The 23290-nt window shown below is 32.2% G+C and overlaps 1 protein-coding gene across 2 annotated transcripts in view; it reads left to right on the top strand.

Moving 5' to 3' along the window:
* Mybl1 (MYB proto-oncogene like 1) overlaps positions 1-20691 on the top strand; it is a 40936-nt gene extending 20245 nt beyond the window's left edge. The window contains exons 8-16 of one of the 2 annotated variants that reach the window (XM_005322945.4): positions 494-598; positions 5653-5886; positions 7338-7706; positions 10203-10345; positions 13460-13574; positions 14609-14725; positions 14813-14917; positions 15340-15519; positions 17980-20691. In XM_005322945.4, the coding sequence (XP_005323002.1) occupies positions 494-598; positions 5653-5886; positions 7338-7706; positions 10203-10345; positions 13460-13574; positions 14609-14725; positions 14813-14917; positions 15340-15519; positions 17980-18108 (1497 nt within the window). In that variant the 3' untranslated portion in view covers positions 18109-20691. The remainder of the gene's footprint in view (positions 1-493; positions 599-5652; positions 5887-7337; positions 7707-10202; positions 10346-13459; positions 13575-14608; positions 14726-14812; positions 14918-15339; positions 15520-17979) is intronic. The other variant, XM_005322946.5, reaches the window with a different exon arrangement.
* The last annotated feature ends 2599 nt before the right edge of the window (positions 20692-23290 follow it).

Genomic DNA, 23290 nt, shown 5'->3' with positions numbered 1-23290 from the left:
CTTATTTCCTCATCTATTGAACTAGGATAAAAATGAAACAGTCCTATTTATGTATTGTAATATTGAAAGAGTATGTAAGTGGGTTTGAAAATATAAAGTATACAAATGTAAGATGATGGCACTGGTATGGTGATTCATTCTTTCAACTTAAAGCATTCAATCATTTGCTAATAGTATTAATAACTAATAGTATTAATAGAATAGAATATATATTACAATTCAATAAACTAATATATTCCAGACATAAAATTTTCAACTTGTATGGATGATACAGTGTTTTTTAATGCATTGAAATCTTTTCTGCTAATTTTACCAGCACATTTTTAAATACTAGTGGGACTGTGATGTATCTAGTGTCTAGGACTTAGTAATATTAAGCTTTATTAGAGAAAATATATTTTAGTTGTATACAAGAAAATAAAATTAGAACACTATTAAAAATAAACCAATTGTGTAAGTAACCTGTTTTTCTCTTTTATTTAACTTGGTTTAGCAACCCTTTGTTGATGAAGATCCTGATAAGGAAAAGAAAATAAAGGAACTTGAGATGCTTCTTATGTCAGCAGAGAATGAAGTTAGAAGAAAGAGACTTCCGTCTGTAAGAAATTAGCTTATTTTATTGTTAGAATGCTTCATAAGTATGTTTTTATAGTTTTTATCAGGTATAAAGCATATTCATTTCTATTTCTGATTTTAATATGGTATAGAAAGAATTTTTCTAATTTGCAACTTTGAGGTTGCCTGATTTTGATATGCATTTTTCTGAGTGTATTTTACAGTGTTCTGTATTAGGATATATTTTTAAAAGATATTCTGAGTCATAAATTTCAAGCAGACTTAGGGTAAAATCTTCTATCTATATTTGTGACATGTATGTATAATTTAGATTAGGCTTTGGTTTAATATTTATTTATTTATTTATTTGGTATCAGGGATTGAACCTAGGGACGCTTAACCACAGAGCCATGTTCCCAACCCTTTTTATTTTATTTAGAGGCAAGGCCTTGCTAAATTGCTGAGGCTGGCTTTGAATTCATGATCCTCCTGCCTCAGGCTCCTGAGCTGTTGGGATTACAGGAATGTGCCACTGCGCTTGGTCTGAGTTAATTTTAGATATTCCATATAATTATGGTTTCAATAGAAAAAATAGAGCTTGGACATTACTTTAATTCTTTTTGAAAAAATTTTCTTACTATTTAGAATATGAATTCAGCAAATTAGAAAATGTAATAATAAAAATATGCATAAAGGGAACATAAAAAATTATGCTCTCAAAAACTTTCAAAAGAAGAAATTTTGTATTAATGTTGATTTGATTACTAGGTATGAAAACTGTTGTCTGAGATATGGTTAATGAGAATAACTAATAGTATTAAACTGGGATAAATAGTGACCATTCTAGTAGAATTAATCAGGCCATGCTAGATGGATTAAGAGAAAAAAAACTAAATTTATACTTCATTAATAATTTTTAAAGTTTAAAGTAATATCTTGAGTCTTTTTGTGTTTAGAAAAGGATTTTATTGACGGAGGGATGAATGAATTGAAAATGACTAGGAATAACCTGAGATCTTGAAATAGTATTATGAGGAAATTGGTAATGTTTTTATATTATTTAAGTGGTTATTTAAAAGAATATTTATTAATTGTACTAGGTGAGATATATACTGTAGGAAAAGGAGTTTTTGTTTTGAAACTGCAAAAACTGTAGGCAAATAGGAAGACATGAAGTGTACTTAGTGTTGATATTTTTTTTCTTTTTTTTTTTTAAGTTACAAATAACAAAGAGTTAACATTTGTAATGATTATATCATGTTAAAATTTTTTTTTTGGCGGGTGCAGGGTACTGGGGATTGAACTCAGGGACACTCAACCACTGAGCCACATCCCCAGCTCTGTCTTTTTGTATTTTATTTAGTGACAGGGTTTCACTGAGTTGCTTAGCGCCTCACCATTGCTGAGGCTGGCTTTGAACTTGTGAAAGCAACTTCCTTCTGTAAGAAATTAGCTTATTTTATTGTTAGAATGCTTTATAAGTATGTTTTTGTAGTTTTTATCAGGTATAAAGCATATTCACTTCTACTTCTGATTTTAATATGATATTAAATATTTTGATATCCTGTCTCAGCCTCCTGAGCAGCTGGGATTACAGGTGTGTGCCACCTCATTGGGCTGTTAAAACCATTTTTAATGGTAATGGTAGTCTTATTTTAACCAGGAAAATGTAACTAACTAATTAGAAACCAGTAATAATTAGCATCACAATTACATTTTGCATTAAAAAAGGGAGAAAGTTACTAATTTCTTTTAAAACTTGCTATCTAAAATACACTCTCATAAAGATCTGGTTGAATAAGGAAGAATCTTTTGAATTCCAGAGAGGAAGTTGCTGCTGCCAATAGAACAGGCTGCATACACACATTTATTTTAAACAATTATGTGATAACAATGATCATTTAACTGAGGATCTATTATGTTCCACTCTTGTATCTGTTTTTGTTGTGTATTCTTGGTAATCCTCATTAATTTTGTTAAGTAGCTGAAATGTTTTTGGAGAGTCACATTTAGATTTGTATGATTACAACTCTGTTTGTGGTTTTTTCCTCTTGGCCTAGTGACTTCTCTCTTTATCTTTTGAATCTTTTTCCCACCTGAAAAATCAGTTGAAAGGCCTATCATTTGGAAGCTATCTCCTGAAAGTTATTGTTAATTGAGAAGGTAGCTATGCTAATGAACTAAGGTTGTTTTATATTTAGGAATCTTTAAAATAGATGGAACTTGTTTTGTAACAATGTTTTTTCACCTTATTTAGCTTGAAACTTAATATTTTGCTACTGTGAATCTTTTTTTTTTTTTTTTTTGGTCCTGGGGATTGAACCTTCTTGAAATATTTTTTTTAGAGACAGCTTCTTGCTAAGTTGCTTAGGACCTCAGCTTCCTGGCCGCTGGGATTATAGGTGCACCACCATGCCTGGCTTGCTACTGTGAATCTTTAGCACAGTTTAGCAAATTTTATGTGTAATAGTAATAGGAACCATTTTTTAACCTTCCAAAAATACATTTAATTTCCCATCCCAGTGTAAAGAATAACATAAAATCTTTATTATTTATTAATGATATCCAGTTACAAAACATTAAATGATATAAGTAGATCTACTGCTACGACAATTTAAGAGGACACCAGCTTAATAAAGTGCTTTCCCACTCTTTATATTTTAAAAGAATTGTATACTTAAATATACAAATATATAAATATTAGATATACATAAATATATCTAATATACAAAGAAACCAGTAATAATTAGAATCACAATTACATTGATGTCCTTATATTCACTTACTTTTAACTTTTAAAGTAAAATTATAATCCATAGAGTAGGGTAACATCACAAGTCTGCATAGGGTATCAATACTGACAAAAATATCAAAGAGTGGCTTTAAATCTCTTATAAGTTAGGAAACAGTATTAATGATCAGAAATGGACTTATCTGATTATTAATGCATCTCATTTGTATAATAATAAAATATTTATGAACTCAAGGCAAACAGATATAAACCAGGTTTTTAAAAAATATTTTTTAAAAATATTTTTTAGCTGTTGATTTACCTTTATTTTTTATTTATTTGTATGTGGTGCTGAGGATTGAACCCAGCACCTCATACATACTAGGCAAGTGCTCTGCCACTGAGCCACAACCCCAGCCCCCAGGTTTTTTTTTTTAATTGGTTCTTTTTGGTTATACATGATAATAGAATTCATTTTGACATTACTTATACAAGCATGAGATATAATTTGTTCTAATTCAGACCCTAGTACTTCCCCTTTTCCTTCCTTCCTCCCATTCTCTGAGGCATTACTTATTGAGTGCCAAGGAAATTTTTACTTTTAATTAAAATTTATAATCCATAGTGTAGGGTAATTAATGACAAGTCTGCATAGGTTAGCAGCACTGACAAAAAAAAATCAAAAGATATCTTTAAATTTCTTATGAGTTGGAATGGGCAGTGTGCTTTCTACAATATGACAGCCACTAGCCTCAGTTTACTACCCGTATTTTAGTTGCTACTGGTTTCCATATTGAGCAGCTGCAGATGTAGAACATTTTCATCATCTCAGAAAGTTGTGTTGGACATTCCTATATACTTTGCATATTATTTCTCATTCATAAGTCTTCAGAGTCTCTTCTATTTTTTTAAATATTTTTAGTTGTAGATGGACATAATACCTTTATTTTGTTTATTTAGTTTTCTTATATGGTGCTGAGGATCAAACCCAATGCCTCATGCATGATAGGCAAGTGCTCTACCACTGAGTCACAACTGCAGCCCTCTTCTAATTTTTTATTATAAAACAATAGGAAGCTAGGCTTACAAAATGAATACATTTTCTAGGGTACATCTCTAAAGAAATAAAGAAAAATGAGTCCCTAATGTCAAAGGGTATATTTTGCTGTGGGAACATAGACAAGATATCATATTGATATGATAAAATAAATTGTGAAATGTTATGGGAACACATTGGAGAGGGTTCCTGGAAGAAGTCCTATTTGAGCTTATTCTTGAAAGATGGAATAATTATATATTAGCAAGACCAATGAATTAGGACATTATGGAGCAGATAAAAGTATGTAATCATAGGAGGACTTCCCAATATTAGAATTGTATCTTCAATGAAGAATAGAAGTTTCCCTGGTCAGTGGGTTAGGGAACATTCTAAATAAAGTGAGCAGAAGTCTGTGTAAAGGCACTCCAGGGCAAAAGAACATTACTCTTTAGGGAGTTGAAAGTACTACAGCTGAGTTCCCTGGGAAGAGGACTTGTAAGAGAAGTATTGGGAAATGATTTAGAAAGGAAGAGAAAGATCAGATTTTTTTTATTATTGGTTGTTCACAACATTACAAAGCTTTGACATATCATATTTCATACATAAGAATCAAGTGGGTTATGAACTCCCATTTGTACCCCAAATACAGATTGCAGAATCACATCGGTTACACATCCACGTTTTTACATACTGCCATATTAGTGACTGTTGTATTCTGCTACCTTTCCTATCCTCTACTATCCCCCCTCCCCTCCCCTCCCCTCCCATCTTCTCTCTCTACCCCATCTACTGTAATTCATTTCCCTCCTTGTTTATTATCCCATTCCCCTCACAACCTCTTATATGTAATTTTGTATAACAATGAGGGTCTCCCTCCATTTCCATGCAATTTCCCTTTTTTCTCCCTTTCCCTCCCACCTCATGTCTCTGTTTAATGTTAATCTTTTCTTCCTGCTCTTCCTCCCTGCTCTGTTCTTAGTTGTTCTCATTATATCAAAGAAGACATTTGGTATTTGTTTTTTAGGGATTGGCTAGCTTCACTAAGCATAATCTGCTCTAGTGGATCAGATTTTAGGGGTCTAGAATTTATGTGATAATATAAATACATGTTTTATCTCACCATGATTTTATGACTAAAAAAATTTTAAAAAATAAATATAGTGAAGGTATAGGATTTAGTGAAAATAAATCTTATACCAATTTTGAATAAAGAACATATTTGCTACTGTATATTTAGCTAATATGATATGAAGTATATTGTTCTAGAAAAAACTTTTATTTAAAATATGAATAATAAATAATATTCAAATTTCTTTTGTATTTTTAGCAACCTGGAAGCTTTTCTAGCTGGTCTGGTAGTTTCCTCATGGATGATAGCATGTCTAATACTCTAAATAGCCTTGAGGAACATGCTACTGAGTTTTATGGTATGGATGAAAATCAAACTGCATCTGCTCAGCAGAATTCTCCCACGAAGTTCCTAGCTGTAGAGGCAAATGCTGTGCTATCTTCTCTACAGACCATCCCTGAATTTGCAGAAACTTTGGAACTTATTGAATCCGTAAGTTTAAAATTGTGAAATTATCAAAAATTCAATTTTAGATACATGGTTCATGTTCAGAAATTCAGTTAATGGTCAGTGACCAGTTTTATATTAGGCATTAGCATTACTTTATATGTGCCATACTTAATTTTGTTCTATTTTGCAGTATCTTTTGGCAAAATAAATAAGTAAATATTAAGTATGTGTCTTGTAAATATTCTTTATAATTAAATAGAATTCATTTTTATTAAACAAGTTGTACAAGTACATTAGAGAAAGTTAGAAGCTAGAGAAAACTTTAAAGAAGAAAATTAAAATACCCCATATAACTCAAAATTAATCTGATGTACTCCATCAATCTGTTTTGTATATATAGAAAAAATATATATGTATGTTTTTAAAATTTTTTTAAATTGTAGTTGGACACAATACTTTTATTTCACTTATTTATTTTTATGTGGTGCTGAGGATTGAACCCAGGGCCTTGCACGTGCTAGGTGAGCGCTCTACCACTGAGCCACAATCCCAGCCCCTATATGTATGTTTTTAAACCAAAGTACACATATATTTCCATGTTATGTTTCTGTTTCTTTTGTCTTCTATTTATATCATGGGCATGTTTTTATTTTCTAAACTGTTTTTTAAACTTAAATTTTAGTAGGCTTTATAGTATGATGAATATAAGAAATGTATTTACCTAGTATGCTATTATTATTGAACATTTGGGGGGGAATTCTAGATTTTCAATATTACTACTAATAAAAAATTTATATAAAGCTTTGTGCAAAATCATGTCTATGTTTTTAGGTTAAATTGAATTTTTGGATCAAAGTATATATCAAAGTATCAAAGTATACAAAGATCACCATTTTTAAGATATTTCATACATATTACCAAATGATTGTTCAGATTTTAATTTTGTTTTCCTGGGAAGTAGAATATGAAATTTTATGATAAATTATACTTTTTGATAATAATTTGAAATAATTTGTTCTTTTTATATAAAATACTTTAAACAGTAAATTTCAGCTACTGAATGAGATAAAATAATATTTTGGAATGCTTCAAATTGGTATGATAAGAAAACCATAAAATGAGTTGTACAAGTGCATTAGAGAAAGTTAGAAGCTAGAGAAAACTGTAAAGAGGAAAATTAAAATCCCCCATATAACTCAAAATTAATCTGATGTACTCCATCAATCTGTTTTGTATATATAGAAAAAATATATATATATATATTTATGTATTTTTTTAAACCAAAGTACACATATATTTCCATGTTATATTTTGGTTCCATGTTATATTTCTGTTCTTGTTTGATGGTCTTGCTTAAAAAAGATGTCTGAGTAAAGACTGTTTCTACTGATAAAAATGGTTAAGTAACTCAGTGGAAATACCATCCTGTGTCCAAGATCAGATTTAAATTAGGTTACAACATTAACTTTAGTTAAGAATTTAATTTATTGCAGGATCCTGTAGCATGGAGTGATGTTACCAGTTTTGATCTTTCTGATGCTGCTGCTTCTCCTGTCAAGTCTACCCCAGTTAAACTAATGCGAATTCAACACAATGAAGGAGCCATGGAATGTCAATTTAATGTCAGTCTTGTACTTGAAGGGAAAAAAAACAGTTGTAATGGTGGAGACAATGAGGCTGTGCCTTTAACATCCCCAAATGTGGCAAAATTTAGCACTCCACCAACTATACTCAGAAAGAAGAGAAGAATGCGAATAGGTCAGTCCCCAAACAGTGAACTTGGTGATGGCACATTCAACGATGGCGGTAATACAGCACTAAAGCACACACCAGTGAAAACACTACCATTTTCTCCTTCACAGGTAGTAATGTTTTTATTTATGTTTCCAAGTGTTGATGAGCTAGATTAAAGTAGATCTTTAGTATCATTATTAATAATCAGTTGCTTTTTATAAAAACCTTTATTTATTTTTATGTGGTGCTGAGGATTGAACCCAGCGCCTTGATATGCTAGGCAAGCACTGTACTGCTGATCCACAACCCCAGCCCCTAATTAGTTGCTTTGATAACACATAAAAACAGATGTGTTTGATTGTGTACATGAGAGTGCTAAACTCAGATCAGAAAGTGTCTCACAAAGTATAGTAGCTACATTATAGCACCCTACAACTATTAAAGATAAAAGGGATGTTTTCATTATTTTGGGGGAGGGTACTGGGGATTGAACTCAAGGGCCCTCAACCATTGAGCCACATCCCAGCTCTGTTTTGTATTTTATTTAGAGACAGGGTCTCACAGAGTTGCTTTGTACCTCACTTTTGCTGAGGCTGGCTTTGAACCCCTACCTCAGCCTCCTGAGCTGCTAGGATTACAGGTGTGTGCCACTGTGCCTGGCGACATTTTCTTTATTATGTAGTTCCACATCTGTCTAGGACTCATCAGCCTGGAAACAGAACCAGCCAGAAAGGTAAAATGATTTTCCCAAAGTTATCTAATACAGGCTAAGACTGAGATCCAGTCTGACTCGTTGATCCTTGATTATTTAACAGATATATCCAACAAAAAATAAAGAGATCTCATCTATGTAGAGTAACTTAGGTTTGAGTTTACCTGTTAAGTTTTCCTTCTTAACATTCTTTAGAAGAAAGACAACTGATTACTATAAGGATCTCATGTTAGGAGGTTTTCTAGGATCTCCAGAACTACCTGTTTTCTCCTTTAATGTCCCTGAACAGCAGATGTTTACATCAGGATAAATTCATATTGAATACTTGCTATTTTCTAAGCTGTGTGCCATCACCTTTGTTATAGCATCTCAGTTAATCTTTCAAAAAAAAACTTAGGAGTTGGATAGAATGAAATTTTGAAGTTGAGCCACATGTCCTAGTAAGAGATGGAGCTTTTGCTTGTTGAAAGTGTTTTGACAGAGATTAAAAAGTTCTGTAAGGGAGCCAGGTGTGGTGGTGCATGCCTGTAATCCCAACTACTTGAGATGTCAAAGCAGGAGGATCTTAAGTTCAAGGCCAGCCTGGGCAATTTAGACCATGTCTCAAGACAAAAAAAAAAAAAAAAAAAGGACTAGCTTAGTGGTAGAGTACCTCCTGGGTTCAATCCCCAGTACTAAAAAGAAGTAAACAAAAACAACAATAAACCCTGCCTCGGCCTCCTGAGCTGCTAGGATGCCTCACAAAGTTTTATGGGGCAAGGAGGGAGGTTAGTGGTCAAACAAACATGGAGAATGCTGGGATATTATTGGAAGTATGTTTTGAGGTTGGGAATATGAATAGGATCTGGTAGCACAGAGCTATTGTGATCTCTGAAAATTGTGCCCTCATACTTTATGGGGCACCATTTACATAGACTATAATGTGAATAGTGCCTCCCTTTACTTCTTCCCCAGCCCTCAGTTAAAGAACATCCCAGGAAAGGGAAAATGGGTTTGGGCACACAAGTAGTTTTCCTTTTCTGGAGTTTTGCCTGCTAGCAATTTTTATTGACGTGCTTATGTCCTCAAAGCAAAGAGTTTAGACTATTCTGTGAAAGAGGATTTGATTGCTAATCTTAGGGTAAAGTAATTAAAATATTAGGATACAGGAGTGATAGAGCTAGAATTCATTCCACTTAAAAGTAGCAGTCCTGAAGCAACTTCCACTTCTTTTTTTGGCCACAAAAATTAGTATTTCACATTTGTATGACTGAATGAGCACATTATGTAATTTAGAAAATGGATTCTGTGATAAAAATTTTGTTTGCTCCAAGGTTCTGTGCTGTGTTCTAGATAGGCAAATTTTCCAGATAGCTGTATTTCATATTTCGTCTTGCTCTGTTACCCAGACACTCCTGGGCTCAAGTAATCCTCCTACCTCAGCTTCTTATGTAACTGAGACTACAGGTGATCACACTGTGCCTATATTCTGCTATTATATTCTGAATTAATGGTACTCTCATAGAAAAGTCCACTTAAGATCATTAATAACAGTTAAAAACTGACCTACTTCAGTTATATTGTACAAAATTCTTATATTTTAACAGCAGTTTCTGCAGATCCATATTTAATAATATACTCTTTTGTTTAAAAATTTTGGTACTTTTCTATATAACTTTTGAACCTTTGTTAAACAACTATTTCATGAATGCCTCTTATGTGCTAAATGCTGTTCTAAGTGCTGGGAGCCGTGAACAAAACAAAAGTTACTGCCTTTATGGAGCTTTATTTTCATGAGGTGGAGTGTACATGGAATATTATTGATAATCTTTTTCTAAAGCAAATAAAATAATTGGAAAGTCTTATCAATTTAATATTTGTGTATAAATTTTGATATTCTGAAACTTGCCTTTAAACTGTATTCCCTTTTTAGTTTTTCAATACATGTCCTGGTAATGAACAACTTAATATAGAAAACCCTTCATTTACATCAACCCCTATTTGTGGGCAGAAAGTTCTCATTACAACTCCTCTTCAGAAGGAAACAACTCCCAAAGATCAAAAGGAAAATGTAGGGTAAGTAGGTACTGAATAATTGTATTAGAGAAAATGAGAAGTAAAACATCAAGGGTAGATTAGGTTTTTGTCCAAATACTTAGCATTTATTATAATCAGTATCCATGCAGGACTTAGAACTTTTATGAAGTCATAACCTAATATTTTATCCCTAGGACACTGGAAACCTGCTAAATGTAGTGTGAAAGTTTGATTGCAAGCAAAGCAACCTTCTAAATACTCTTTTCTGACATTAGTCCTTTTTTTCCCTCATTTTAAGATGATTGATTGGAATAATAATTACTTTAGGCAACCTTTTTTTTTTTGGTGTGCATCTCTTTTATTATGTTACAGTAAAATACTACTAAAGATATACATTTGAGAAAAGTGTCAAAATGATATTCTATAAAAGAATTCCTTTAAAGAGAGTCCATCCTGACAGCTATATCAACTACATTGTCTTAAGTGATTGTCAGGACCACACTTCTCGAAATTAAGACAATTTATGTAGTGCTCTTGAGTTTTCCTCTTGAAAACTCCATTTGCTCACTTCTTCCACCTAGTCCTACCAAGACTGGGCTAGGTTTTTTTTTTTTGTTTTTTTTTTTTTGGTACTAGGGATTGAACTCAGGGGCACTCTGAGCCACATCCCCAGCCCTATTTTGTATTTTATTTAGAGACAGGGTCTCACTGAGTTGATTAGTGCCTTACTTTTGCTGAGGTTGGCTTTGAACTCTCAATCTTCCTGCCTCAGCCTCCTGAGCTGCTGAGATTATAAGCATTTACCACTGTACCCAGCAAGGCTAGGAAGAAAATAATTTAGGAAAAAAATGCACACATTCTCAAACAGACTCAAAAATCTGGGTATAAATGATTTTTTAAAAATTTTAAAGCAAGATATTTAATCTAATATTTAAGTTTTCACAAATTATAATAGAAAATTCTGTTTATGCATAGTTATAATGAACTATCTTTTCATTTTCATGCTGATGGTCAACCTAAAAAGTAAAATTATTACATTAAATTTTTATATTTAATGGATTTCTCTGTTTAAATTCTATTAGAGTCCTTTTGTGGAAAACTAAATCTGTAATATTCTATTTAATATTGAGATGAACACACTTAAAAGCAAACAGGGAGAAGATGAGCAATACCTCAGGATTTGTAGACATCAGCCTATGAGCAAAACATAGTATATAAATACTGACCATTAGAGTCAGCTATTCCAGGAAAATAGCAATACTGCATTTAAAAATATAACTACTCTTGTCTTTATATAGCTCAAATTTGTTTTTGTTGTTTTTATTATTTGTTTCATTTTTAAAATTTCATTTTAAAAATTTTTAAATTTTTTTTAGATATACATGACAGTAGAGTGTATTTTGACATATATACATAGAGTATAACTTCCCATTTTATGGTTGTACATGATATAGAATTACACTGGTCATGTATGAACATAGGAAAGTTATGTGAATCATTCTATTGTTTTCCCTATTCCCATTTTCCCTCCCTTCCCTTCAATCTCCTTTGTCTAATCCATTGAATTTATGTTCTTCCTTCCACTCGTTGTGTGTTAACTGCCACATATCCCAGAGAACATTCGGCCTTTGATTTTTTGGGATTGGTTTATTTCACTTAGCATGATATTCTCCAGTTCTATTTATTTGCTGGCAAATGCCATAATTTTATTCTTCTTTATGGATGAGTAATATTCCATTGTGTATATATACCACATTTTCTTTGTCCATTCATCTGTTGAAGGGCACCTAGGCTAGTTCCACCGTTTAGCAATTGTCAGTTGAGCTGCTTTAAACATTGATGTGGCTGTATCAATATAATATGCGGATTTTATGTCCTTTGGGTATACACCCAGGAATGGATAACTGGGTCAAATGGTGGTTGCATTCAAGTTTTCTGAGGAATCTCCATACTGCTTTCCAGAGTGGTTGTACCAATTTGTAGCAATGTATGATTGTACTTTTTTTCCCACATCCTCGCCAACATTTATTGTTACTTGTATTCTTGATGATTGCTATTCTGAATGAAGTGAGATGAAATCTTAATGAAGCTTTAATTTTCATTTCTCTTAATGCTAGAAATGTTGAACATTTTTCGTATATTTGTTGACTGATCATATTTCTTCCTCTGTGAAGTGCATGCTCAGTTCCCTTGCCCATTTATTGATTGGGTTATTTGTTTTTTTTGTGTGTGTGTGAAGTTTTTTGAGTTCTTCTATATCCTGGAGATTAATGCTCTATCTGAGGTGTAGGTGGCAGAGATTTTTTCCCATTCTTTAGGCTGTGTCTTCACATTCTTGATTGTTTCTTTTGCTGTGAAGAAGCTTTTTAGTTTTATACCATTTATTGATTCTTGATTTTATTTCTTGCACTTTCTTAGAAGTCTTATTGAGAAATTTGGTTCTGAAGCTGATATAATGGAGAGTTGGGCCTACTTTTTCTTCTAGTAGGTGTAGGATCTTTGATCTAATGCCTAGGTTCTTGATCCACTCTGAGTTTGAATTTTGTGCAGGGTGAGAGATAAGGGTTTAATTTCATTTTGCTACATATGGATTTCCAGTTTTCCCAGCACCATTTGTTGAAGAGGCTATCTTTTCTTCAGTGTATGTTATGGTGCCTTTGTCTAGTATGAGAAAACTGTATTTGTTTATTTATTTTTTTGGGGGTACTGGGGATTGAACTCAGGGGCACTCAGCTACTGAGCCACATCCCCATCCCTATTTTGTATTTTATTTAGAGACAGGGTCTCACTGAGTTGCTTAGCCCCTCACTTTTGCTGAGGCTGGCTTGAATTCGTGATTCTTCTGCCTCAGTCTCCTGAGCTGCTGGGATTACAGGTGTGTGCCACTGCACCTGGCAAGATAACTGTATTTATATGGGTTTATCTTTGTGCCTTTTATTCTATACCATTGGTCTTCAAGTCTGTTTTTATGCCAATACCATACCATTTTGTTACTATAGCTTTGCAATATAATTTAAATTCTGGTATTGTAATTAGGCAACCATTCTTTAGCCTTAGAACATCTAAATAAAGCATGTGCATATGCAAGGAAAGTGTACCCTATGCCTTTTTGACTGTAGTATCAATAACATAAATCTCTACATGGTTGAATAGGTTTAGAACACCTACTATTAGAAGATCTATATTGGGTACCACACCAAGAACTCCTACCCCTTTTAAGAATGCACTTGCTGCTCAGGAGAAAAAATATGGACCTCTTAAAATTGTGGTATGTATACTCTTTATTTTTAAGAATTTTTCTAATTTTAATAAAACAAACTGATTTTATCACTTTGATTTTTAATCAAAAAGATGCTCACTGAAACTGAAACAAAAACTTGAATTTGTTAGTCTTTTTTCTTGACCAATAAATAACTTTTGCTTGGATTATTTTTAAGTTTTACTTTCTTTGGGTCATCTAGAGAAAGCAAAACAGTTGTCAGTGGAACTTTTTTCTTAATAGTAAAATGTACATTTAATAGTTTTACTAGCATTACTTTCATATACTCAGGTACTTAAAATAGTATCTAGGAAACTGAATGATCAGGGTACCTCTCTGAGGCTCAGTTTTCACTTCTATACCCAGGAGATCATAAAGTGCATCCCAGATTTTTATGGTGAAGTTGAAAGAGACAACAGAAATAAATTGACTTGACTTGAGTTTCAAAGTAATATGTACTTAGTTGCTATTATTATTTTTACAGTAGTAGTGGTAGTGTAGTATACAGATTGATTTGGGAAGTATTCTAGTTTTCAGTGTTCTCATAAATGATGTCACCTTTGAAATAATGTAGAAAAACTATGGACTTTTAGGCAGATACAGATTTTTTATAAAGTTACTAGAAATAAAATGTAATTTAAAAAATATCAATTACTTCCAGGTTACTTTAGTTAAATTTTTAGTCACTTTTTGGGTGGATTCATTACTAAGTTAATATTATTATTATTATTATTATTATTATTATTATTATTTTGCCTCTCTATCTTTATTTTTTTATTTATTTTTATGTGGTGCTGAGGATGGAACCCAGGGTCTCACACGTGAGAGGGGAGTGCTCTACTGCTGAGCCACAACCCCAGTCCTAATATTATTTTTAAATAATTGTTTTTGCCATTAAACTGATTAATTAATTTATATATTTATAGGCAATAGGAGAAAATTATGCTAATAATGTAAAAGTTTAAAAGATAGGTATTCTATATGTAGGGAGAAAAATGAATTGTTAGCAACAACTTTAAAAAACCCTTTTAAAAACAATTTAGTCCCAGCCACTTGCCTTCTTGGAAGAAGATATTCGAGAAGTTTTAAAAGAAGAAACTGGAACAGACATATTCCTCAAAGAGGAAGATGAACCTGCTTATAAAAGTTGCAAACAAGAGGTAATATTTTAGTATTATGGTAAATAAAAGCTTTATCATGTTCAAGTGACTTGGCTATGATGCTTTTTTGTAAATTATTCATTCTAGCATACTGCTTCTGTGAAGAAAGTCAGAAAGTCACTAGTCTTAGATAATTGGGAAAAAGAAGAACCAGGCACTCAACTGTTGACTGAAGACATTTCAGAGATGCAGGTTTGTAAAAATTAATATATTTTTTAAGTGGTTGTTTTTAGTCCTAGTGTTTCTAGTTTTATTTTTCGGTCAGTTAGAGAGTCATATAGTTTCCTTTGGTATCATTCTGCCTAATGCAAAGAGAAATTATTAACTGTAAAGAATATTTTATTTGCTTCTTTGTTTTTTCGTACTTGTTTCATTTTGAGAGGAGTTAGTTTCTCATGTATGAATGTCAAAAAATGGTAATTTGCAAAACTTTCAGTATTTATCTTTGGTTCATTCCCAAAATATTTAATATTGCCATATTACTAGACAGTGCATTGGAACCAAATGCTTTCTTGGAGGGAAATGAACAGGGCTTCCATTACCACTTACTCAGTAGTCCCTCTGTTTGTCTCCATTTTTGAATTAGTTATTTTCTTCTTTCTTTTTTCTCTTAGTCAGAAAATATATTTACAACATCTTTATTAATGATACCATTATTGGAAATACATGACAATAGGTGCAACTTGACTCCTGAAAAACAAGATATAAATTCAACCAACAAAACATATACACTTACTAGAAAGAAACCAAACTCTAACACTTCCAAAGGTGTCACATTGGAAAAGAATCTTCAGGTATGGATTTCTAAATTTCTTTAGTGATTTTTGTTATTGTTTATTCAATAATCACTCTAGACTTACTGATCACAAATACTTTTTCTTTTAAATTAGAAATTGATGATAACAGTACCTAAACATTCATCATTATTTTGTCATTCAAAGTAGATTTGGGTTTGAGAGACTCATTCATCAGGGTACATATTAACCATACAACTGGAGTTGTAGCCAAAGATGCTTGATGATTTCTTAAGTACTATTTCTTTTTTAAACTAAAGATACCTAAATCCATTTCTGGCACCTCTTCTCCTATAATAAATATGAATAGTCTTAATTGCTGTCCTGAAAGAGTAAGTGGTTGGAAGCAGTATCAGCATGCTTTTATTGCTATAATGGTTCCCAGTAAAGTTTTTGGCTCAGAAATAGTGAAATAAAATCCTTGTATCTGTTGCTATGTGGCCAGTATATTGCTGCAAATAAAGGCTGAAATTTTTTTACTATGTTACCTTAAGAGCTTACTCCACAGAATGTAAGAATATAAGTTAATAGAAGAGGAGGGTTTCTTCTTTATGCCATAACAATTGCAACATAGTATTCCTGACATTTAAGCATTACTTGAAAGTGTCATTGGCAGTCAGATATGGTCACCTCCCATTTGTCTTGAGCTACTGCTTCAAAGAGATATGTAGCACTCTTTTTTTTTCTTTCCACATTTTTATTGGGACATTATAGTTGTACATAATGATGAGACTTATTGTTACAGATTCATACATACGTAAAATATAACAATATAATTTGGCCAATATCACTCCCTATCATTTCCCTGTTCTTTCCCTCTTCTCATTCCCTGATCCTTTTCCTCTACTAGTCATCCTTTTATTTTCATTTGATCCCCACCCTTCACCTTTCTTTTTCTTTCTCCTCTCTAGCTTCCACATATGAGAGAAAACATGACCATTGACTTTGAGTTTGGCTTATTATCACTTAACATATGGTCTCAAGTTCCATCCATTTTCCTGCAAATGACATTTCATTTTTCTTTATGGCTTAATAAAACTCCATTTTATGTATATATACCACATTTTCTTTATTCATTCAGCTATTGATGGACACTTAGGCTGGTTCCATAGGTTGGCTATTGTGAATTGTGCTGTTATAAACATGAATAAGCATGTTTCACTATAGTATGATGACTTTAATTCTTTTGGACAAATACTAAGGAGCAGTATAGATGGGTCATATAATGGTTCCTTTTTTAGTCTTTTGAGGAACTGCTATACTGATTTCCATAGTGGTTGTACTAATTTATAATCTCACCAATAGTGTAAAAGTGTTCTTTTTTCTCCACATCCTCTCCAGAATTTATTATTGTTTGTATTTTTGATGACTGCCATTCTGACTGGTATGAGAAGAATCTCAGTATAGTTTTAATTTGCATTCCCCTAATTACTAACAATGTTGAACATTTTTTTTCGTATATTTGTTGGATGCTTGTATTTCTTCTTTCAGAAATGTCTGTTTAATTCATTTATTAATTGGGTTACTTAGGGGGTTTGGGGGCATTTATTGAGTTCTTCATATATTCTGTATATTAAGCCTCTGTCAGACAAGTAGCTAGCAAAGATTTTCTCCAATTCTGTAGGTTCTATCTTCACATTCCTAACTGTTTCCTTTGCTGTGCAAAAACTTTTCAATTTGATGTCATCCCATTTATTAACTCTTGGCATTTTTTCCTGAGCTTTAGGCTTCCTATTGAGAAATTCATTGTCTGTGCCTATATGGAGGCATGTTGACCCTGAGTTTTCTTCTAAGAGTTGCATAATTTCTGGCCTTATTCCAAGATCTTTGATCCATTTTGAGTTGATTTTTATGTAGTACATTCTCTTAATCCCAATGTTTAATTTACATAGAACCTTTTGGAAAAGTTCATTATATACTAGATCCTACCTAGAATGTAGTAATCTTTATTCTTTAAATGAGAAGAAAACAAATCAAACTTGACTTTGTGTGATGAATGTATTCACTAATTTGTAAGACATAAAACATTCTTGGTTCATTTTTCGACATTACATCCTCTCTTTAAATCTTTTTTTTTGTGTGTGGTGGGTGGTGGTGATATAACCCAGGGCTCACCCATGTTGGTCTATAACCCCCTATTTTTAAAATTTTTGCAAAAGTTGGAAGCAATAAATATTTAACATTTCTTTCCATGTTGAGACTCATTTGATTTTGGAGGAGCTGTTGGGGAAAAAACTTTTATACTACTTCCATAGGCCTATAAGCAATATGGATAGTTAAAATAATTGACTTTTAAAAATTGATTATAAATATTTTCTAGGTATTTTTAAAATATCAAAACATTTTATAGTAATGACTTATAAAATACCTGATCAATTAAAATAATTAATTTTTAAAAGTCTAATCATAGAGTAGGTATGGATATTATTTTAGTACTTTTGTTGTTTTTTTTCTTCCTAGTCAAATTGTGAATGGGAAACAGTGGTTTATGGGAAGACAGAAGACCAGCTTATCATGACTGAACAAGCAAGAAGATATCTGAGTACTTACACAGCTACCAGCAGCACTTCAAGAGCTCTAATACTGTAATTGTTACTAAAACTGATGAAATGCCCCATTCCCTTACTGTATTCTATACTAAATTAGGTTGCAGTGAAATCTTTCTCAATTAATTACTTCTAAAGTTTTAATATAGCCTTAAAACAGTTAGCATCTTTTTTCTATACTGGGTAGGCAAAATGCTAATAAGCTCTTCCGGTAGTGGAAAAGAAAAAAAAGAAAAAAAAAAGCTAATAAGCCACTTACGTAAGGAGTGGGTAATTTCATTGTTTATTTTTTTTTAAAGAGATGGGATTTTTAAAAAATTATTTTTAAAGAACAAGATGGGAAAATAAGAATGTTCATGGATATTTCAGAAGTAAATTCTCACATATTTTCTTTACAAGATGTATGTTGCTATTCTCTTGAGGATGCAGTTTTGTTATAGACAGGTATATTAGTACATATAATCTCTGAAATTAGCCAAGGGAAGCACACATGATTTTATGAAGTATTTTTGTCCATGTGCTGATTAACTTATGTTACCATTTTAAAAAGAAACACAGTGAAAAGAAGTCTAAAGGAAGATAGAAAGTTGCACTACTAATTTTTGGTATTTTTCAGAAACAGTAAAATTAACTACAGTGTTAAGTGTATTTATTTGAGCATAGTACTAAAGACAAGAAGCATTGAAAAAGTTTTTTCCTTATTAGTAAAGAGTCAGTATTTTCTTCATAAATCTCAGAAGAGCTGAGAGTTTTGTTGAATGTATTGTACAGTATGTAGGAGCAGGAATATTTTGTAAATTGGACAGATGTCTGTTTTTATAATTTATTTTCATTTTTAAAGCTTAAATGTAGATATTTATACATATACAGGGTGTCTAGAAGCCAGTGTTGTTTCCTGTCATTACAGCTAACATAGAAAAGAACAATTTTGACCTTTAAGTATGAAACAGTAAGTTATATCTGCAAAGAATACAATATCTATACTGTATGTCACATCTACCTAAATATTGCACTATGCCCTTTAAATCATGTTGGTTATAAAATAGTTCTAAAAATGTACTAAATAATAATTTAATATTTTCTTTTTAAATTATATCGGGGGGTCATATAAATTAATCTGGTGATTTGTATATGTGTTGAAATTTTTGCATTTTGTTTAAAAATAATATGGTACCTTGGTCCCTAAAGACAGTCTGCACTTAGAAGTTTATTATATTTACTCAATGTTTCAGAAGTAGAGAACATTATCTTTTATTTATAAAAATATTTTGTCCTTTTATAAATGTTTTGTGTTTCTCTACAGGTTACAACAGTTGCTTCAGTTGCCTGTTTTAGGTGTTTGCACTTAATTTTATTTCTTCTTGAAAGAATGTCTTTATTTGCTTTTGTGGTAGAGATTTTATGTAATTTTTTTGAAACATATAATGGTGTACTGTCAATTTAAACACTGACAGGCAAATAGAATTGTACACTGTAGTTTGAATTATTTATAATTGACACACTCTCTCCCTCTCCACTCCTGATGTATGCTGCTATAGAAAATAGCAGAATCGGCTTGCTGCTATGAGAGATGGAAAGAGCGACCACCACTTGCACTGTGTGAAAAGATAAAAAGCAAATGATGGCAAGTTCTCAAGTTAACTTAGTGGAATCAACCATTACCAGGCAAATTCTTATCAATACCAAAATATTACTATGCCTTAAAAACAAAACAAAACAACTTAGGATTTTCTGATCTGTTTTTTATGTTAATAGAAATGGAAATACTAAGTATTTTAATGCCTAGCTCTTGAACAGTAGACCTAAAAGGGTTTTAAGCTATTTAAATCCACTTGCTAGTTTTGCATACTATGTTAGTGAGAAGTAAAGAATATGTATGGTACTAAGATTATGCTTTGTTGATAACAAATAGATAAACCAATTTGAATCTTCTTAGCATGTTTGTTAAGTGTGTTGATTGCTTTCTAATTAATGAACTTCTCACAGAAATTTCACTTTGTAAAACCAATGATTGTGACAAAATCATACTGGATCATTTCAGTTACCTTAAACTGATAGCATATAATGGCCTTTTGTTTTTTGTGTTTTTTTTTTTTTAATGTAGCCCTTGGCTGGATTGGATATACATAGTCTCTAAACCACCAAAGTATAATATCTTAGAAGAGCTATATTTTTTAAAGTCTAATTTTTCTTGAGCATTAAATTATCCCAAATGGAAATATATTGTGGATAAGCCTGGGCTTGTTGGACATAGTACATTTTTGGATTGGTATTGGTTGAATTCTCCAGTTAACTGCTTTGTTGCTTTTTTGCAAGATTTTCAATTGTAAATATGTCAGGCATCTTAATTCTCCCTTTTTTACGGTTGTGTTCATTTAAATTTCTTTCATTGTTATAAAAATGCCAGACATACATGTAGCAGCCATACTTTCCTGGAAACTGACTACACATATATCATATAATATATATACAGCATTTTGTTGTAAGGCTTTCACATTAATACAGCAATTACCCTGACTAAATTGAGCTTTTTTTGATATATGAAGAAATTTTCTATTGTAAGAGAATCTTGCATACAGTGTTGACATATATTAACATCCAAATAAAGCATCTGTGTACAAGCTGACTTGGCCTTGCTCATTTCACTTCCATTTTTTGTCTTATGGACTTGATACACTTAAGGACTGAACCCAACATTCTGTTCTTAGACCTTTTTTTCTCTTAGAATTCCCTTTACAGGTGATTTTTATCTATTAATGCAACATGGCCTCTTCACTTCGCCTCATTCAGAACCATATTTTCAACTGCTTTGTAGATACTTCCACATGAATCTTCTGTCAGCACCTCAAGTATGACATAACCAAAGCATATTTCCTTTTTCCCAACTTGGGCCTGTCCTTCCTTTGTTCTCTACCTCTAAATGGTATTACTTTCCCTTCCTTCATCCCCTGAATAATCTTCTATCTTTTCTTCACCTCTTTACTGAAATCTGTTGTAATTTCTCAGCTTGCATAATGCTGCTATTCTAATTCCATTCCTTTCTCTTACACTTGGATTGGATTATTGCACCAATATCTCTGAGTTTTATTCTATAGAAATATCAAGAAACTGTGTGGTGACATCAGGGTGTTTTCTCTGGGAAAGGCCACTTGGTTACCATATCAAGTCTTGGCAGCATCACATACCTTGGTGAATTCACTGTTGTTTTAATTTAGCCTTCTAGTCTCAGAAATCTGTTGGAATTAACTCACTGAAAAATGAGTTTACCCCACAGGAGAAGGCTAATATCAAGTTTATAAGACTAATACATGTAACATGAATGCCAGTCTATTAATTATCAGTATGAAATTAAACTGCTGAGAGGACTAGATACATTCTCATATATAAGCAGAAAGAAATATAAAAAGCACATAGATATGATCACATCTCATTTATAAACCTTTCACAGATCTCTGTTGCCTAAATAATAATTCTTCACTTCTTAATCTGGACCTGGCTAGTCTTCCCACATTACATTTTTCATCATGCTGTTGTCTTGGATCCCCAAGACAAGTGCATCTACCTCTCTTCATGCCTGAGTTTTTTATATTCTCTCTGCATGACTGCTTTTCTTTCTTTCTAGACTGTTAAAATCTCATTTGTCCTTTAAGGCACAAGGCTGTGAATCATTTCCTGAGTATTCTAGCGCTTCCATAAAACTTTTCCACTAAATTTATATTTTTGAAAAGTAGGAATTGCTATTTATAACTATTTCTTTTCTGTGTCTATCATGGTGCTTAGAAAATCTAGCTAAAAGTTAAACTGAAAAAATGTTAAAAATTAGTCTTGATTGTTGGAGAATATTAAAGATACTTATATGACAAATAGCTTTTGTTTTTTAGTTTCTGTGAGAAGGCAATTTTGCTTTATAGTTAAGAAACTATTAACTTTCTTAAAATTTTTAGCTCATTTTTATAACTGTAATTTTCTGTTTGACTTATCTAGTTATACAAAGACCTGCCAGCTAATTGGACCTTTAATTTCAATGTAAAACATGATACTATTTGAAGAGATACTTCTTACTTTGATAAGTGAAATTTATTATAGTAAGTAGAAGTGGGTATATTAGACCAAGTAAAATTCCATTGGAATATTATATTTTTTCCAGTCCTTTTTAAAAATAAGTACAGAGTGGTCAAGAATATTTGAAATATATTAGAAAACCAAGACAAAGTGTACTTGGAAAAAAATTATTTGTGACCAATGTGCTAGGAAGAGTACTTTTGAAGCTTTCAGTATCTTGACATAAGTACATTAAAAACTATTGAGTTTGAGGCAAATGTGGTATCAAAAGTAGTGTAATGTATGGCTCTTATTTTTGAAATTCTCTGACCTGATGTGCTTATTCAAGTTCCAAGTACAGAATGTGCTAGATTTGGTTAGATTTTTCCTGGCCAGCACAGGGTTTGAACTACTGGGGTTTTGCCAACCATAGCTCAAAGGTTTGAGCAGATGCTGACATAATTTCCCAAGTCCTAATACAGTTAGCACTTATTTATTTATTCAACTTAACTGGGCACTTACTATACCCTGGGCTAGTTACTGAGGATACTTTGGTAAATAGTACCCTTCTCTTTAGCTGACATTCTAAAAGAGGAAATGACAGAAATATTTCTTCTTTGGCCATAAAAAAAATTAGATGTATCAAGTAGCCAAGTTTCCTATTACATGTGTATTGCTCATTTATGTGTAGAGAAAAGGTTAACTCTGCCCAGAGAGGGTGGATATTTTTCCTCCCAGTGTGCAGAATTGGTTGTTAGGTGGTTCACTGGAGACTCGTGCAGACTAAAAATTTGAGTTCATTGTAGCAGCTACAGCCATATGTCAGCCTCTATGCTAAACCCTTTACATACACAATCTCATATAATCCTCACAATAATTCTATGAGGTAAACACTGTTGTAATCCACTTTTATGGATGTGGAAATAAGCTTAGGTTAAGAGGCTTATCCAAACTCACAATAAAATGCTGACTCTAGAATTCAACCATTTGAGGCTTGGGTTGATTGTTTAAAATTAAGTATATGGTATAAGAGATTACATAGTATATGATTTCATTTATACAGAAGTATAAAAACAGGCAAAGCTAACTCTGCTGTTAGAAGTCAGAATAATGGTTACCCTGCTTGGGAGGGTTGATGAACACAAGAGTGTTTCTGGGATGCTGCACTGCTCCATTTCTTGTGC

This window comes from Ictidomys tridecemlineatus, chromosome 7, assembly GCF_052094955.1.
Source record: "Ictidomys tridecemlineatus isolate mIctTri1 chromosome 7, mIctTri1.hap1, whole genome shotgun sequence".
NCBI classification, from domain to species: domain Eukaryota; kingdom Metazoa; phylum Chordata; class Mammalia; order Rodentia; family Sciuridae; genus Ictidomys; species Ictidomys tridecemlineatus.
The sequence above is the reverse complement of the archived record's forward strand: the minus strand, read 5'-3'. Positions and strand labels throughout refer to the sequence as shown.